Source organism: Thamnophis elegans, chromosome 6 (genome assembly GCF_009769535.1).
Source record: "Thamnophis elegans isolate rThaEle1 chromosome 6, rThaEle1.pri, whole genome shotgun sequence".
Classification (NCBI taxonomy): Eukaryota; Metazoa; Chordata; class Lepidosauria; order Squamata; family Colubridae; genus Thamnophis; species Thamnophis elegans.
In genome coordinates, this window is record NC_045546.1 from 70,550,273 (window position 1) to 70,569,928 (window position 19,656).

The 19,656-nt window shown below is 37.5% G+C and overlaps 1 protein-coding gene across 1 annotated transcript in view; it reads left to right on the forward strand.

Moving 5' to 3' along the window:
- Positions 1-19,656, forward strand: part of NRG2 (neuregulin 2) — a 214,480-nt gene that overhangs the window by 183,232 nt on the left and 11,592 nt on the right. Inside the window, exons 7-9 of the mRNA XM_032220447.1 lie at positions 12,003-12,105; positions 16,619-16,742; positions 17,291-17,418. Coding sequence (XP_032076338.1) covers positions 12,003-12,105; positions 16,619-16,742; positions 17,291-17,418 — 355 coding nt within the window. The remainder of the gene's footprint in view (positions 1-12,002; positions 12,106-16,618; positions 16,743-17,290; positions 17,419-19,656) is intronic.

The window sequence follows — 19,656 nt, forward strand, 5'->3', positions numbered from 1 at the left end:
TGTGCTCCTACTTAGTGAATAGGACCTCTAACGTGAATGAACAGAGTCTTATAAGAGTGGTATCACTTTGAAACACGTCCCCCAACTTACAACATTCAGGCACAGTCCAAAAGTATAATATGGATGATGGTATCAAATGGAACTGAGAAATTGAAAAGGACTGGGGAGGGTACACTTTCAAATTAATATCATCAACCGGAGCAACACAGTGTCATTTCTGTACCATGCCTGGACTTGAATCCAAACTGAAAGGGATCCAGGTAATCCAATTCTTCAAGAACACTCTGTAGCTGAGGTAGCTATATCATTACCTTTTTAATAACCTAAAACTGTTGGGTCCAGGGAGGATTTGTTGAGAATGGAACATACCTCTGCCTCATTCAACAGATCTTCCCGCAAAGAAACGACCACATCCCATGCCAGCCTGTCATTCATAGCTCACAGCCCAAATCAGCCATGAAGGTCAGGTTCAGCAGTGGTAGCATTTATCTTCACTAGATTATACAAGCTGAAAAGAGTGTCTGCTAAAGCCCTGTAAATCTTTTGCTCGGAGTACCATTAAACATTTTGTTCGCAGAATATCAAAAGTATTTATTGGTCAAATTTAGAAAACATCTGTTCATCACAGAGGGTCTCTTGGGAGTCTACAATCATCAGTAACTTTGTCAACAAACTCTTATACTGTTATGATAGGCACAGTGGCTAAATGGTATATCCCCCTCCCATCTTCCTTAACAGGAAACAGGTAATTTTTTTCAAAGAATTTTTATTTTGTTATTGTCTTACATACCATTTGAAGTATACATTCACATGATTGTTATTCTTCTTTACATTTATCATTATTATACATTTATTATTTCATTTAATAGGTTATAATATACAGTTTAGGTTGCTTTATTTACCATCCTTTCCTCCTTTTGTAACACCACCTTGTTTACCTTTTAATTTCTCCCTCCCTCCCTTCTCTATTTTCTTCCTTCCTCCTCTCCTTCCGCTTCCTTCTTCCCTTACCTTTCTCCTACTCCTACTCTTCCTCTTTCCCTTCTTACCCTCTCTCTGTCTCTTTCTCTCCCTTCCATCCTCCTCTCCTTATACCTTTCTTCTTTCCCCTGTCTTCCTTTCATTCTCTCCTCCTCTCTCCCTTTCTTATTTATTGTTGGTGTATATTTCAAAACTCAGTTTATCTTTCTTTGGGATGGTATTTCCGCCAACCCAAATATAATTTAGTATCATTTCTTATTCCCTTACTTTTGCTAGTCTACCCTAATTATGTTTCCCCCGCCTTTATATCTCGCTCTTGAATATATACTTATATATTTAATATTTTCTTTTCTGTTTTCCCCTTCTTCCCCCTGCTTTCCATTTCATAGTGTGTCATCTGGGTATTTTATCTTCTCCCTACTTTCTTTTCTAATTCACTTTCTCTAGCCCAGGGGGCAGCAAACTGCAGTTCTGGAGCCGCTTGTGGCTCTTTCCTCCCTCTGCTGCGGCTCCGTTACTGGTCAGCACCACAATTTTGAGAGGAGCTTCCGGTGGGGGGGGAGAGAAGCACAGTGTGCCAGGAGAAGACTCTATGGCAAGGGGAGGGTTTTCCAGTTGTCTCCACAATTGATAGGGCTTTCGGTTATGACAGGTAGAGGAAAAAGTATGCCGCGCTAGGAGGAGACTCTAGGGGAGGGGGCTGAACTTCTGGTCAGCTCCAGAATTGAACAGGGGGCTTCTAGTTAGGGTCTTTGTAGCTCCCAGTATTTTCTTTTCTGTGGGAAACGGGTCCAAATGGCTCTTTGAGTGTTTAAATTTGCTGACCCCTGTTCTAGCCAATCATAAAATCTTCCCCATGTGTTGAAGTACTCTGATGCCTCTTTATCCTTTATTTTCATTGTCAACCTATTCATCTCTGCATAATCTAATATCTTTTTTATTATCTCTTCATCTGTTGGTAGCTTATTTAATTTCCAATTTTGGGCAAATACAATTCTTGATGCTGTAGTTACATGTATAATTAAATAAGTATCCTCTTTCTTAAATTTCTCTGGGATAATACCTAGTAGAAATATCTCTGGTCTAAATTCTATTTCTTGTTGTAACATTTTCTTTAACTATACTCTTATTTTAGTCCAATATTTCCTTGCTTCTGCACATGTCCACCACATATGATAGTATGAACCTAATGCTTGTTGACATTTCCAACATTTCGCTGACTTGTCTTTAAACATCTTTGCTAATTTTCCCAATGACATATGCCATCTGTAAAACATTTTGTATAAGTTTTCTTTGTAAGCTGTTGACATGGTTAATTTATAATTCCTTTCCTATAGTTGTTGCCACTTTTCTAGTTCAATCCTGTGGCCAAAATTCTTTGCCCAAGTTAACATTGTATCTTTAACCACTTCTTCTAGCATAGTTCTTAATAGGTAGCTATATACAGGTGAAACTCAAAAAATTAGAATATCGTGCAAAAGTTCATTTATTTCAGTAATGCAACTAAAAAGGTGAAACTAATATATGAGATAAGACTCATTACATGCAAAGCAAGATAGTTCAAGCTGTGATTTGTCATAATTGTGATGAGTATGGTGTACAGCTCATTAAAACCCCAAATCCACCATCTCAGAAAATTAAAATATTACATGCAATCAATAAAACAAGGATTGTACATAGAACAATATCGGACCTCTGAAAAGTATAAGCATGCATATGTAATCAGTACTTGGTTTGGGCCCCCTTTGCAGTAATTACTGCCTCAATGCAGCGTGGCATGGAAGCTATCAGCCTGTGGCACTGCTAAGGTGTTATGGAAGACCAGGATGCTTCAATAGCGGCTTCAGTTCTTCTACATTGTTCGGTCTCATGTCTCTCATCTTTCTCTGCAACTTTTGCAGAGTATGGAGGAAGAATGGAGAGGCCAATCAAGCACAGTAACCTCACGGTCACTGAACCAATTTTTGGTGCTTTTGGCAAAAGTTGCTCTTATCAGAAAAGAGGACTTTGTACCACTGAGCAATAGGACTTTGGACCACTGTGCTTCATTAAGACCACGGTCACCGCAGCCGTCTAACAGGAGATTTTGGAGCACTTCATGCTTCCTTCCGCAGACGAGCTTTATGGGGATGCTTACTTCATTTTCCAGCTGCTCACACTGCCAAAAGCACCAAAACCTGGTTCAATGACTGTTGGATTACTGTGCTTGATTGACCAGCAAACTCGCCTGACTTGCCAAGAGAAAGATGAGAGACATGAGACCAAAGAATGCAGAAGAGCTGAAGCCGCTATTGAAACATCCTGGTCTTCCATAACACCTCAGCAATGCCACAGGCTGATAGCTTCCATTGTACGGTGCATCGAGGCAGTAATTGCTGCAAAAGGGACCCAAACCAAGTACTGATTACATATGCATGTTTATACTTTTCAGAGGTCCGATATTGTTCTATGTACAATCCTGGTTTTATTGATTGCATGTAATATTCTAATTTTCTGAGATGGTGGATTTGTAGTTTTCATGAGCTGTATGCCATAATCATCACAATTATGACAAATCACAGCTTGAACTATCTTGCTTTGCATGTAATGAGTCTTATCCCATATATTAGTTTCACCTTTTAAGTTGCATTACTGAAATAAATGAACTTTTGCACGATATTCCAATTTTTCAAGTTTCATCTGTAGTTCCTTGATTATTCTTTCTTCTGTTCCCATAAGTATCTTATCCAACTCCGAACTTCCTAAGTTGAAAGCATACTCCCTTTTATCTTTTTTGTATCTTGATTCTTTTTGCAATTGTGAAAACCATCCAATATCAATCCCTTATGATCTCCCCATGTGCTTATATCTATGTCTATTTTAGTTGTTTTGAGTGTTAGCTCTGTTGTCATCCACATATCAATTCTTGACCATGACAAATGTCTGTTTGAGTAGAATGTATATTAGCTTTAATTCGGGTGTCTTATTCTCCAAACATCTTGCAAATTTAATTCTTCCACCATCATGAAAAATGTTTTGGGTAGGGTTTTTCTCAGCTTATTGTACATCTTTGTAGCTTTATGGTCTATTCCAATATTTACGATTGCATTAAAGTCTCCTAATATTCATATTCTATTATCTTTTTCTGTAGTTTCCAAAAAAATGCTTCTTGGTTGTCATTTGGGGCGTATGTTGCCACTAATATATCTTTCTCATGTTCATCGTTATTTCCATTATCACTATTCTCCCCTCATTATCTTCAAAAAATTTATTTGCTTGTATTGTCTTTCTAATATATAATGCTATTCCCTTTTTGCTTTGGTCAGACAGAGCTGTACATAAAGGAAACAGGTAATTTTAAAGAAGGCTACTGGATGGCAGCTTATTGATGTAGTAAGAGCAGAGAAGACGAAATGCTTTACTGCTTTTATCATCATGTAGGTTCAAACAAGAGAGTGAATCGTCATATTTTCTTTTTACCTTTCTCCACTGGTAATCTAGTCATTGCTTCTCCATCTACCAGAGATCCTGAGTAAACCAAGGAGCCCCCAAGACGAGACTACTGGGGGGAAATCACATCAAGTCTTTGGCTGCTTCCCAGGTCCTAGAGATCCTAATGACCTTAAAGCATTAGGGAATTCTACAAATTCCCTCTGGTATCCATCTGGATCTATTACACATCTGGAATGGACCATCTTAATAAGTCCCTGAAGCAATAGAGACAGATTTCATCTGGATCAGGAAGTGATCTGATCACAGTAAAGATTACAGTTTGATGTCCAAAACATACAGTTGATCAGAAGTACAGTAAGTTCATATGTGTGATTGGGCAAGATATTATTTGGGGCAAGCCATGATTATCACTTTGGCCCTTCCAACTACTTCCTCCCAACATATAGAAATTGAATTCCTCTGCATCTTTGGAATTGTATTCAATTCCAAATTGAATTCCTCCGCACCTTCAACAGTAGTGAAGGAAAGTCTAAAATGAGTCTAGTAACAAGCACCACACCCACTAGAAAGAATCCTTTGGGCAGCAGAATGACTAATGGGTAAGTACAACCCTCACTTTTTCCATATTGCCCAAGTTAACACACATTACATTTAAGAGCCGTGGTGGTGCAGAGGTTAGAATGCAGTACAGCAGGCTACAACTGCCGGCTGCCTGCAATTTGGTAATTCAAATATCACCAGGCTCAAGTTGACTCAGCCTTCCCTCCTTCTGAAGTTGGTAAAATGAGGACCCAGATTGTTGGGGGAAATATGCTGACTCTGTAAACCACTGAAAGAGGGCTATAAAGCACTGTGAAGCAATATATACTGTAAGTCTAAGTGTTATTGTTATTGCTACACCCTGCCATTCCTGCAGGAAAGACCCCTGATCATAGGCACAAAATCCTTCCTGGTTATTGCTGCTAAGCAACTTAAATTTTAGAAGGGCTTATAAGGCAGTTGTTGGCCTCCCTTCTGCCTCACAAATATCCCCTTCCAAAAATATCTCCCATGACTAGGGGGGCACTAAAATGTTTTTCTCTCTCCCTCCTCTATAAAGCCAATAGCAAGTCCTCTAGACAAGATTATCATGTCCTAGGACCTACCCTATTCTTCCCATAGACACAGTCATCTGAAGGCTAATATTTGAAAATGCCACTTTCACCAGCTTCCAAATTATTTCCCATCTTTATTTCCATCTCCTTTTTTTCCTCTTTCTCATTTATCACCTTTCCCACACCAACAATATGCTCACTTGGACTACCAGGATCTGGATCTCCTCATTTTTTCATTCCAGAGGGACCATTCATCAATACCTTTTGCCTCTTCCCTTGGGAATATATTAATCTACAGCAAATTGATATTAGCAATTTGACAAGATTAGTCTCTCCCCCTCCCCACCCTGGGGATTTCTGGCCATGGCAACAATTCCCTCTCTTCCCTAGCCATGGCAACAGAAAGAATAGCTGTGAGATGTTTCCATTCATCTCCAAAGGAATGAATTTGAATTTGTGGTACATGAAGGTTGAAATACAAACAGTTAGTAAAATTGCCAGAATAAAATATGACTAACAGCCCGTAAAATAAACAAAATAAGGTTTTAAGACCTCCAAGAAATATCTTCCTTTTTTCTCTCACCTCAAAGCACTAATCAGCAGAAGTCTTCCTGATGGTGTGTCATTAAATAGAACACAGTGGGCAGAGAAAAGCACAGAAGTTTTGAAATGTCTTCCAGTTGCTTAAAAATTACTAAGAGGTACTGACATAAAAATATGAACTATAGCAATCATCATCAGCTATGACAATGGAGCATCATAGAACAAGACAATGTCTTGCCCTTGCTATCACACAACCTTATTGATAAGTAACCCAGAACAGCACATGGCGTTTGAAGGATTTAAAAGTAGAAAACAGCCCTCTTGATTGTTCATCTGCACTTAAGTTCATTTTGCTTCAAAGATTAAGGACTTTTGTAAAGCATGTCCAATATATAAAAATGTGGTATATTTCGACTGTTATTCTCTAACACAGATTTCTTCTCTCTGGGAGAATTAGGGATGGCAGGGTGGCACAAGATTAAAGGTCTGCTTTAATTATGAAAGAAGAGTAATTCCATTTTTTCCAGTTGTATTTAGGAATAGTCAGAATAAATTAATATTCTTATATACCAACCACTTATTTGCAATGCATTCCTATACATATATACCCAAAGTAGTTCCCATGAGTTGACTGGATAAAATAAAAACAATTGACATAATATAGAATCAATTTACAAAGTAACATCTAAAGAAGCATATAATTTAGGAGAATATGTAAGAATCAAATTACAGCTGTAACATGACTTTTATTTAAACAGTTGTCTAAGCTTGAAATGCTATCAGGTAGTAGTTTGTTGCATATCTGGCACTTGCTGCATAAGATTTGGGGACAGTATTGGCAGCAGGCAGCTGATACTAGAGCAGAGAAGAGCTGGGGTAGAAGAAAAGTCTTGTTTTCTTTTTACAGTTCTCATTAGCAGGCATTTAATTTATGTATACTGGAATATTTCAGCATATCAAAATAGACTTTAGAAAAAGGCACTAAAATTAGTTTAAGACTATTTTTTTCTTTATTTGGTTCTATCCTGTTTCCCTGAAAATAAGACCTCCCCGAATAATAAGCCCAATCGGGCTGTTGAGTGTATGCGCTAAAATAAGCCTTCCCCAAAAAATAAGCCCTCCATTAAAATATTGCAACACAGCAGCAGCTGTGCTCACTGCCTCCTACACCTGCCTCCTACACCTCAAAAATAATTAAGACCTCCCCGAAAATAAGGCACAGTGTTTATTTCAGAGGTCAAAAGAAAATAAAAACCTGTCTTATTTTCGGGGAAACATGGTAACTTTCACCCTCCAGGCCTTCCGCAAAGCCCTTAAAACCTGGCTGTTCCGACAGGCCTGGGCTAATGAGTTTTTTGTCCCCCCTCGAATGGTATGGTTGTTGAGTGCTTTAAATTGTGGTATTGTTTTGTTCGTGTTCTTTTTTCTTATTTGTACCCCCCCCCCCCCGACTTGGTTGTGAGCCGCCCTGAGTCCCCTCCGGGGAATAGGGCGGCATAGAAATAAAATAAAATAAAATAAAATAAACTAATTTTCTCAATATAAGATAGGGCTTCCTTTAGATTCTTAATGCCAATACTGTTTTATTTGTATAGATGTGCCCAAATAATGGAGCTTGGATTCATATTGTGACATAATAATTCATAACCACCATCAAGGATTCCCATGATTACATGCTAATCTTGCTACTAGTTCATATTGATTTTATGGGCAAGAGCCATCAAACAAAAATAGGTAGACTTAACCTTGCTTTTAAACATATTCTGTTGATGTTCAAAAATGGACTGCTTACATAAGAGCATTTGGATATTCAGTTCTCACAGACACCTTACTTCCACCTTCGGCTCTTCAATGGGAGGAGGTGATAAGGCTTGCTTTGGAGATTATCAGATTGTTGATCTTGGCCAATTTACTGTATTGACTACCCCCTGGTGCAAGCCCACGAAGATTCTTTAGAAGGAACCTCATTTTTGATGCAGAAGCAAAGGGGAGGGGTTTGATGAATGGATGGATAAGCCCCCTTTTCCTGCTTTATACTATGCATTTTTCTTTTCTGCAGCCATAAGAACTCTGTTATATGGGTTTGCACATAATATTTAATTATGTCTTAAGACAGAGTTCTGTAAGCTCTAAAGAGAAGGTGAGAAAGGTAAATGTAGTAATAATCTATTGATACGTTTACAGAATTATGTTTAATTCAGGTATCCTCTATATTTTGGCTGGGTGTGGGTGCATATGTGTATGTGTCTGTGTGTGTGTGTAGAGAGAGAAAAAGAAAGGACATACAAAAGAGTGTATAAAGGTGGTACATTCTAAATGAAATATATTTAATTTAATTTAACTTATTTACAGTAAAAATATGTATACAAAAGAATTTGACAATTACACACAAGCAACTGCAAGATATAACAAACTTTAAAATGATAGTGCCTTCCCTTTTAAGAATTATGTTCGATGCATAGTACAGTCAGAGAGCCTTGATTCATAGAATATAGCCAAAACTTGAAATATCTACTGTATTGTCCATATAGCTGACATACTCAGATCACTTGTAGACCATTCCTACAGCTTAGCAGGTGATCACAGTTCTTATTTTTGCTGCCTCCTAAAATATATCAAAGGGAACCCTCAAACTCTGCTGCTGTTTCAGGTGGAGATTAATGGAAAATCAGCTTCTTGGGCTTCTCAATTTCTTGGCCTCATCCAACCAATTATTGTATGCAGACAGTAACTCAGTGTAATTTGAATTTAATGCCAAAGAAACTTGGGACTGCCCCTGAAAAGTGTTCGGAGACTGCAATTAGTCCAGAATGCAGCCGCGTGAGCGATACTGGGTGTGCCAAGGTACACCCACATCACACCTATCCTCCGCGAGCTGCACTGGCTGCCCATTGGTCTCCGAACATGATTCAAGGTGCTGGTTATTACCTTTAAAGCCCTACATGGCCTAGGACCCGGGTACCTGCGACACCGTCTTCTGCCACATACCTCCCTTAGACCAATAAGATCGCACAGGATGGGCCTTCTCCAGGTGCCTTCAGCGGGACAATGCCAGCTGGTGACGCCTAGGAGTAGGGCCTTCTCTGTTGCCGCTCTAGCCCTATGGAATGAGCTGCCCCCAGAGATCCGGGCCCTGCCCACTCTCATGGCCTTTCGCAAAGCCATTAAAATCTGGCTTTTCCGGCAGGCCTGGGGCTGTTGACCACTTGACTGAGGTCCAGCCTCCTCCTGATTGGATGTTTGTTGTGTTCCTTATTTAACTTTGTTATGTCCCATTGTCTTTTTAAAAATTCTTTTTAATCTTTTTTTTCCCCATTTCTGTAAGCCGCCCGGAGTCCTTCGGGATTGGGCGGCATAGAAATTCAATAAATGAAATGAATGAAATGAAATATTGCTGACATCAACTAATTAATTAATTAATCAAAGATCTTCAATAAAGAACATGTGGAGTACAGTAAACATTTGGAAGTCACTACAGTTTAAATGCTGGGAAGTTAAGCATAAATTTCAAAATGTAGTTCTTGAGATATTATTTGAATCACCATATTATTGTACCTTTTATCCTTAGCCCACCAAATTATTTTAATAAGATGATACTGATGGTAATCAGAATGTTGTTACTACAAGGTACCAACATGTATTCATCAGGGAGACCATTCACCAAAACAACCAAGCTACCTCTGTCAAATTTTAGACAAGAGCACCTTGTCTGAGAGATTATATATTGTGTCATAATATATATTTATGCAAACAGATAGTGTGGATCTTTATATAGCCGTAACATCACCACCTAAACCTAATACAGACCCAAAGATATATATATATATATATATATATATATGTGTGTGTGTGTGTGTGTGTGTGTGTGTGTGTGTGTGTGTGTGTGTGTGTGTGTTTATTTTTATTTGTGCTGATAAATAAATAAAGGGAGACTAGTATAGATCTATTTCAGGCTATATATTTAGCTCTCATCAGCTAGCCATACCCTTACTGGGATTTGAATATATATATATTAGAGAAACACAAAATATATAATATATTGTATATATTGTGTACAGCCTGAAGATGGCGAGTGAGACCGGCCGAAACGTTGCCAAAATAATCTCAATCTTACATGGGAAAAACCCCAGACCAGCATGTATGTTTGTGTGTATATATATATGTGTGTGTATGTGTATGTTTGTGTGTGTGCAATAATCCTTTCTATAAATGAGTAAAAGTTGAGGAGCACTTCACACTGTATATTTGGAACCAGGTCCCATTTATTTATATTGAATTGTGGAACTGTACTGATTAAAACAGGTAAACAAATAAAAGGTGTAGGAGAATAAAAGCATATTTTCTTAGCACCAAGCTAACCTATGAAATCTGAAATCTGTACCCAGGAAACTAGCATAACAGTTCTTTCTGTTTATATCTGTAGTATAAACATCTGGGCTATCCAGTGGAAACATTATTGCACAAACCTGGTTCATATTGTCACAGGTAACCTGGTCCCATAGTCTCAGAGCAGGAATAAGGTAGAAATTTCAACCCGCTAAATATATTTCAACAGTTGCTCTCATTTAGAACTTTGATGTTTATTTATTTGCTTTTTTATTTATTTTAAAACTATTTTTTCTTTTTGGCCTTGGAGAGCAGTTAGATATAAAGAGGGGCTGTTTCAGTGAATCACAAAAAAAAATGCTAATTCTTGTAGTTGTATATTATCCGAAGTACTTCTTCCAAATCATTTTCAAACCATACATAAATAGTCAGTTCCTAAAAAGTGCTATCCATTATCTAGGGACAGTAAAGGAATTAATTGTCACTGAGTAACAAGCCCTTTGAGGCAAACAAATTCGGGAAACAAGAACCACTTGGACTCTGGAATGATCTTTATTGCTAATAGACTAATATAACAGAATCTTGAAAGCCTGCCAAAGCAATTAACCAGAATCTATACCTAACATAACTAAGATGGAGTTACTTTGAGGCTCTTTCTCATACTTCTCCCCTCTTCTGGACCAAGGAATGTTTTCTCTAACAGTCCTCCCTCTTTATTCCCAGGGTTTGTTAGACATTCCATCACAATGAGTTTGATAACCTAGAAAATTGGCAGAAACTTTATAAACAACCAGAAGATATAAAGGATTCTTTCTCATCAATGACTTTAATTAGCTTAACTTGTTTCCTTCTTCACCTCATTCACTAGGAGAGTCACTAATATATTTTCCTCCCTTGTCTTCAGGGCAAAGATAGACAAGCATATTTTAATACCATATATTCTGCATGCACTTCTACTATGTTGGGATTACATTGGCTGCCATGAGAATTTTCATACCCCCCTCCCTTTCTCCTTTGATTGAACAGCAAAGAAAAATATTAAAAGAGGCAATGATGTATAGTCTCTTCCATTGTATTTTGAGCATGGATTCTGTGTTTCTTCTTCTGAAACTTCTCAGTACTGCCAGAAAGTGGCATTAAAAATAGGGTACATTAAATTGAGCTCAGAGAGGGCAGAATAAAGGAAAAATGTCTTTTGGTTGCTCTTTCAACCAAAATTGGATCTCAACAAATATGTTCATTGTGGTTCAATATACAGTAATTTTTCTGTAATATCTCAGCCAAATACATAGGAAATAGCAATTGAATACTTCTAAGAAGTTCTAGAAAATATTCCCAATACAGTATGAGGTTACTGAAAAACACACAAGAGAGGGCTCATAAAAAAAGAGCCGGAGTATATTTTTCTTGTTTTTGGTTTTACTGGGACTGGAAGAGAAAGGAAAGGTTTGGATAGAGTCAAGAAGAGCATCAATATTAAAACAGATATAAAACTCTACCTTTTATCTCAGAAAAATAAGTAGATAACTTCCAATTTCCACCATGGAAAGTTACAGTTGTATCTTCAGAATGCAATTATAATTTGAGAAAATGTTTAATTGTTAATTATTTTTATGTCCTTTGCAGAAGCCGAGGAGCTGTATCAGAAGAGAGTTTTAACCATTACTGGGATTTGTGTTGCATTGCTTGTGGTGGGAATAGTATGTGTAGTAGCTTACTGTAAAACCAAGTGAGTGATTTCATTTATTAATTTTAAAATAAATTTAATGCAATGAACACAATAAAAGAAAAGAAAAAGAAGGGAAAGACCTAAAAAAGAAAAAAAAGAAAGAAATTAAAACTATTTGGAAATATATGAGCATAGTTTAAAAACAATCTCAAAAAGGGGAAGTTTATGATTAAAATGATTTTAAATGGATTAAAAGTTACTTTAATTGCTGCGTGCTTTAAGAATAAAAGAAAATTAAAATTTAGATTTTTAATATCTTGCAACAGAAAATTTGTCAGCTAACAAAAATAAACTCATATTTTATATTCATATTTCATGTGGAACTGACATATTTTGGAAATATAAGCAACACATAAGTGGTAAAATTATTTGGTAAATATGATTGGATTATTAAGTAAAATTACAAGAAATGTAACAATTTATTTATAATCATTCCAATGCAATTTATAAAAGTTCCAATGAAATAATACAGTTTAAGAGGAGTATAATGCTATGTATAGATTGTCTTTATTATCATTATCTTCATGACTTGCCAAACAGTGTTTGAAACAGATGTTATTCTGGTGGGAATTCTAAGTTCATAGCCTAATTTTTTTAGGCTTTCAGAAGGAATAATTTATTTATTTTATTAAACAAACCTATGCAGTTGCGCATCTACAAGAAGGAACTCTGTGAAGTGAACAAAATAAAAACACAGTATACTAAAAAGTTATAACAATAAACAGAACGACAGCCCTAATAAAAGTCATATCCATCCATCAACCACTCCATCAATCTCCTGGTCCCAGTGCCTGGAGATAAAACCAGCTCTTTAATCCTGAAGGCCAACAGAGCCAGGTTGTGACCATCCATATATCTTGGGTGGCTGTTCCATAAAGCAGACACGTGACAAAGAAAGCAGTTGTATCTGGTCTAAATGTTACAAAATGTTGAAATTGTGTCTACAAAGTAGGATTCCTTCTTTGAATGTTATTGAAGATTGTAGTTTATGAGATTATGAGCTTTAAAAATATGCCTTTTTCTTTATACTATTAACTGAAATTTTGTATCATTTTTATAGTTGCAATGTTGATTAACCTAAAAATACCAAGATCTGAGAAAGATCTAATTCACATTTTAAGTCAGATGTGAGTTCTTTGAACTTCCTAATTTGTGAAATCCTTTGAAGAACAATTATATATACTTTTTCAAAATTGACAGAGCTGATCACAAATCAAAATGTGTACAAAACGGTATGTTAAGGAAACACACGTCAAAATGTCTATGTAAATGTCAGGCACAAAGAATCAGGATCCTTTGTAAAGTTGCAGCAAAGAAGATTTATTGAAACCTATACACAAGAATCTAATCAACTAATGGTCAGCACTAAATTGGTGCTAGATAATAGTCAATGGAATTCAAGGGGGGTGGACTTGGATCTCTAGTCCACAAGGACTCTAAAATGAGGATGTGTTTAACTCTGCCCCCTAGTTCTGCCTGTTCTTCTCCTACAATAAATGAAAATATCATAAAAACATGCTATAGGAAAGCTTCTGGCATTATATCTCTATCTATCTATCTATCTATCTATCTATCTATCTATCTATCTATCTATCTATCTATCTATCTATCTATCATCTACAGACACACACAGAGGCAATTTAATTTCAATAGCAATAGCAATAGCAGTTAGACTTATATACCGCTTCATAGGGCTTTCAGCCCTCTCTAAGCGGTTTACAGAGTCAGCATATCACCCCCACAGTCTGGGTCCTCATTTCACCCACCTCGGAAGGATGGAAGGCTGAGTCAACCTTGAGCCGGTGAGATTAGAACTGCTGAACTGCAGATAACAGTCAGCTGAAGTGGCCTGAAGTACTGCACCCTAACCACTGTGCTACCTCGGCTCTTTCAATGGGACTCTGTGATGTGTTTTCCTGTGAATTTATTATATATATGTTAGAATACACATCACAGAGTCCCATTGAAATTAAATTGCCAGTTGTATTTGGAAAAATCAGAAAAGGAATAAAAGGAAATTATGCACCATTTTAGCAACAGTCTAGTGGTTAAGGCTAGAAAGCAGGAGACCATGAGTTCAAGTCCTGCCTTAGCTATTAAAGCCTGCTGGGTGACTTTGGGCCAGTCACTCTCTCTCTCAGCTCAACCCACCTCACAGGGTTGTTTTTGTGAGAAAAATAAGACGAAGAAGGTCTATTGGATATTTCCACCACCTTGAGCTATTTGCAAAAAATAATAAAAGGCGGGGTACAAATACAGTAAATCAATAAACTGCACAAGATGTGGGAAGAAAACAGATTAAAAAGGGAAAGATCTTTGGATCTATACAATACTTTTTTTTCCACCTCGGAAGTAATGATATGACCACCACAGAGCCTGTATCAGAAAGAACACCTTTGTATTCTTACATAATCCCCTATCAATTAAATATGTGATCAGTTTGACTCTTGGAAGTTACCAATTGCAAAATACAGTGCATCTATCATAATAATATAAATTAAAACCTATAATACATGAAAATTAGACTAAAACAAATTAAGAAAAAACAGCAATTGGAATATTAATCCCATAATCACTGTTTTACACAATTAAGATCATCGCCCTCCAAAAGTCTTCTAGAAGAGCTCCATTTTTAACAACTTCCAAAAGTTTAAGAACAAAGAAGCAAATCCAGTCTCTATTTCCATTGAGAAACAGCCTTTAGATGGTCAAACATTCTTGGAAAAAATTGCACTCATTTTTCAGTTATTCCAAATTTTACAAATATGTAAGAAAGACAGGCAGAGAGGAGGAGAAAGATAGTTTAGGACACATTTTAAATGCTCATAAGAATTGGCTATGAATATTACCTTCTAAGGAAATTAAAGAATAATTTCTTGCTATTAATATTCAGTGGATATTGGTATTAATATTCTGTGGAAGTATAAGAAGCACAAATATTTATCATCCAGTTTTAAAATTTCCATGAAAGTTAACAAATGAATTAATAAGTCGTACAGAAAAGACAGATACTCTGTCATCCTATCAAAGATCTTAAGAATGGTTGCAATGATGACAATTTTCTTCCAAATTATTTTAACTTTTTAACAATGAGTTTCCTTCTTATCAATAACTGGTAACAGATAATTGCAAGATTCATTTGACAAAATAACTCAACCGAAGTTATGAATTCATTGACATAACTAATTAAAGTTCAATGTCATGTCCTTAATATAAAGATGTTATATGTAGTAAAATAATCTTATTTTCGGGGCTGAAAAAAAATCTAGATTTACTTTGTTCCATCCATTAATTTATATACTTAAAGAAATTTAAGGTTCCTTTAAAATTTTCTGTATGATTCAAAAAGTTTTAAGTGCTGGTTATTTCCTAATTACTTAATTTCATACATGAAATGTGTAATTTAATCCTATGTTACCTGACTGATCATCATTTCATTCTTTCTGTATTAAATATGATTTCATATAGAGAATTAAGCATACACATTGATAAGATATATCTTTTCTTTCAGTATTTTCAGAACTATAACATCATTGTGATATAACTTTTACCTAAATAGAAACAGCTGTGAAAAATGACTAAATTTGAAATGCAGATTTCAGCTTTTCTAACTAAATATGTTAGTAAACTATGGTTATAAAATGACTCCAATAGAAAACAAAAGGAAACATGATGTTTATAAATAAAAACAGAGTCAAGATATGAATATACTTATAAACAAACAAAATAGTGTTTCATTGTACCAGCTAATAAATTAAAAGCAAGCTAAAATGCAGTTTCAAAAGTATATTTGATGCAATATTACCTTATATATAAATTATATATTATAACAAATTATAAATTTAATATTGGAAATGTCAAGACTCTAAACAGAATTTCTTTGTAATTTTAGTAATGTATACCTACAAAATTATTCTGGAATTTTGTATTATGTAATATTTTTTTTAAAATCAGGCTATGAGCTACTAGAAGATTACTGTGCTATTTGTGAAAATTGTGAATTGAATTTTTTCCCCTAACAACTGCTAAAATAATATTGAACAATATTGCAAAAATATAGAGCCACTAGGTTTATGGACTATTAACAGTAAAAGAACATTTTAAATTAACTTCTTTAGAGAATTCTAATACAGCTAAATTTATCAATATGGCTAGAAAATAATTATATATTTCAGATCCAACATCATATATTTTTCTATGGTTTAATTATTATTTTTCCTTTATACTTTCAGTATTTTTTTCTTCATATATTTATTGTTCAAAGATATTAAAAATTACTATTAAACAGAAAATTAGGAGTGATATGTGAATTACAGAATGAAGAATTTCTCTATATCAAAACTGAAACTCCAAATTTAGGAAATCAAGACCAAAAGTAGAAAAGCATCAAAACGTATTTTCCAATCAAACCATTCAATCTAGGGTTCCCAACTTGACAGGATTACATAGTCCATCAGAGTAAAACTGGTCCACTGCTCCAATATGAATACCTTACGATGTACTTATTCTTCAGAAAACAGAGAAATCGGATGCACAATCATTTGCGGCAAAATATGTGTCCAGCACATCAGAACAGGAATCTAGCGAATGGCCCTAGCCATCCTCGGCTGGATCCTGAGGAAATTCAGATGGTTGATGTGAGTAACATTTCTTAATTCCCTGTCTAAAGCCTCCTGAAAAAGCATAGAAGGCAGAACCAGAACCCTTTTTAGACCCGTCCTTCCATCCTCTGTTTACAACTCTCCCCTTCCTCTTCTTCATTCCCCCACCCTCTCTTTCTTTCCTTACCTTTCCCAAAAACAACTCAAGCTAACTTCTGCCATTCGGTACCATTATAATCAGAGATGGGGGAACAAATACATTTGCAGGAGGATTTTGTGGGCCTTTAGAGTACCAGAGGCATCAACCTCAACTATTGAAAAATGTGCAGCCTCTCAGTGAGAAAGTTGCACTTGGATTGGGGTCTTAACATTATCTGCAGAGGGATCACAACATACCAAATAAGAGGTCCATAAAAACATTTCATCGTTTAAGTGCTGCTTCATGCCACGAAGCTGTGAAGCAATCTGATAATGTGAAGGCTTTGGGTGGCTGCTTTAATGTCTTCCTTAGGTCTTTAGTCTTTGTGCAACGAAGCCCCAAAAGTGAAAAGGGATTAATATCTATGAATGTGTCTTTTTCCCAGTATATATCTAAAAATGTTCCTGCTGCTGAGCATGTCATAAGAAGAGAAATAGAGACCACCTTTTCAGGGAGCCATTCCTGTTCACCATCACATCCCTCTTCCACGGGAACTCCAACTTCAAGCCAAAGGTATGAGCAGAATATTTCGTAGCTCAGATTTCTTTTTAACCCCTTTGGGGTAGATATGATCAGAGAACCATTTAAATAACAATGCACAAAATTTCTGTAAATGTATTTAGGAACTTCACATAGTGTATAGCTTGGGCCTTCCTCCCGAATCTCTCAATGCAGTCATCATTTTAACTTATTTTAATTTTATCTATATCCAACCTTTCCATTTGTAGTATATATGAGGTAGAACCAAAAGCAAAAATAAAAATAAGAAAAGACTACATTAAAACATACAAGCATTAGGGCACTGCCGTGGTTTAACTTTAGCAATAAAGTTGTGGGGAAGGTTGTTGAGAAGGTGGTGGCCTTACAGCTTCAGCGTACCTTGGAGGAAGCTAACTATCTTGACCCCTTCCAGTCTGGCTTCAGGCCCGGTTACAGCACTGAAACCGCTTTGGTCGCATTGACCGATGATCTCTGGAGAGCCAGAGATGGAGGCTACGCGTCCATCCTGGTTCTCCTCGACCTCTCAGCGGCTTTCGATACCATCGACCATGGTATCCTTCTGCGACGACTGCGGGAGGTGGGGGTGGGTGGCACTGTTTTACAGTGGTTCTCCTCCTACCTCTCGGACAGGTCGCAGTCGGTGTTGGTGGGGAGGGAGAGATCGTCCCCGAGGCCCCTAACCTATGGGGTGCCGCAGGGCTCGGTTCTGTCCCCCCTGCTATTTAACATATACATGAAACCGCTGGGCGAGATCATTCGGAGGCACGGGATTAAGTACCATCAATATGCGGACGATACGCAGTTGTATCTGTCCGCCCCGTGCCAACTCAATGAAGCGGTGGACGTGATGAACCGGGGCCTTGAGGCTGTTAAAGACTGGATGAGAGCTAACAAACTGGTACTCAACCCGGAAAAGACCGAGTGGCTGTTGTGTTTTCCTCCCAAAAATTTGGCTAACGTTCCATCAATCAGGCTGGGGGGGCAAAATTTATACCCCTCAGACAGGGTCCGCAACTTGGGAGTCCTCCTGGATCCACAGCTGAGTTTTGACCACCACTTGTCGGCTGTGACCAGGGGGGCATTTGCCCAGGTTCGCCTGGTGCGCCAGTTGCGGCCCTACCTGAACCGGGAGGCTCTCACAACAGTCACTCGAGCCCTTGTGATCTCTAGGCTGGAATACTGCAATGTGCTCTACATGGGGCTGCCCTTGAAGAGCATCCGGCGACTTCAGCTAGTTCAGAACGTGGCCGCGCGAGTGATCATGGGCGCACCACGGTTCGCCCATATAACACCAATCCTCCGTGAGCTGCGCTGGCTACCTGTTGATCGTCGGGTGCACTTCAAGGTCTTACTTACCACCTATAAAGCGCTCCATGGTAGTGGATCTGACTATTTGAGAGACCGCCTCCTGCCAATTACCTCCCTGCGTCCCATCAGATCGCACAGAGTAGGCCTCCTCCGAATTCCATCCGCCAGTCAGTGCCGACTGGCAACTACGCGGAGGAGAGCCTTCTCAGTTGCAGCTCCGACATTATGGAACAACCTCCCCGTGGAGATCCGTACCCTCACCACAGTCCAGGCCTTCCACACAGCCCTCAAGATCTGGCTATCCCGTCAGGCCTGGGGATAGGATTACTCTCACCCCGCCCGAATGTTGAGTGAATGTTGTGTTTTTATGGATAATTTTCTTTTATTCACGATTCTTTTTCTTTTTAAGTCTTGTCTTGCACTCCCTTCCCCTCATTGTTGTAAGCCGCCCTGAGTCCCCTCAGGGAAAAGGGCGGCATATAAATCCTCAATAAAATCCTAAATCCTAAAAATTCACCTGCATCAAGAGGCTCTTTAGTTCCTCTTCACTTTCTGCCTTTAGAGTGGTATCATCTGCATATCTAAGGTTGCTGATATTTCTCCCGGAAATCTTAATTCCAGCTTTTGATTCATATAACCCCACCTTTCTCATGATTTGCTCTGCATATAAGTTAAATAAGTATACAGCCTTGCCGGACTACTTTCCCAATTTTGAACCAATCAGTGGTTCCGTGTCCAGTTCTCACTGTTCCTTCTTGACCCACATATAGATTTCTCAAGAGACAGATAAGATGGTCTGGTACTCCCATTTCTTTAAGAACTTGCCACAATTTGTTGTGATCCACACAATCAGAGGCTTTGACATAGTCAATGAAGCAGAAATAGATATTTTTCTGGAACTCTCTAGCTTTCTCCATGATTCAGCGTATGTTGGCAATTTGA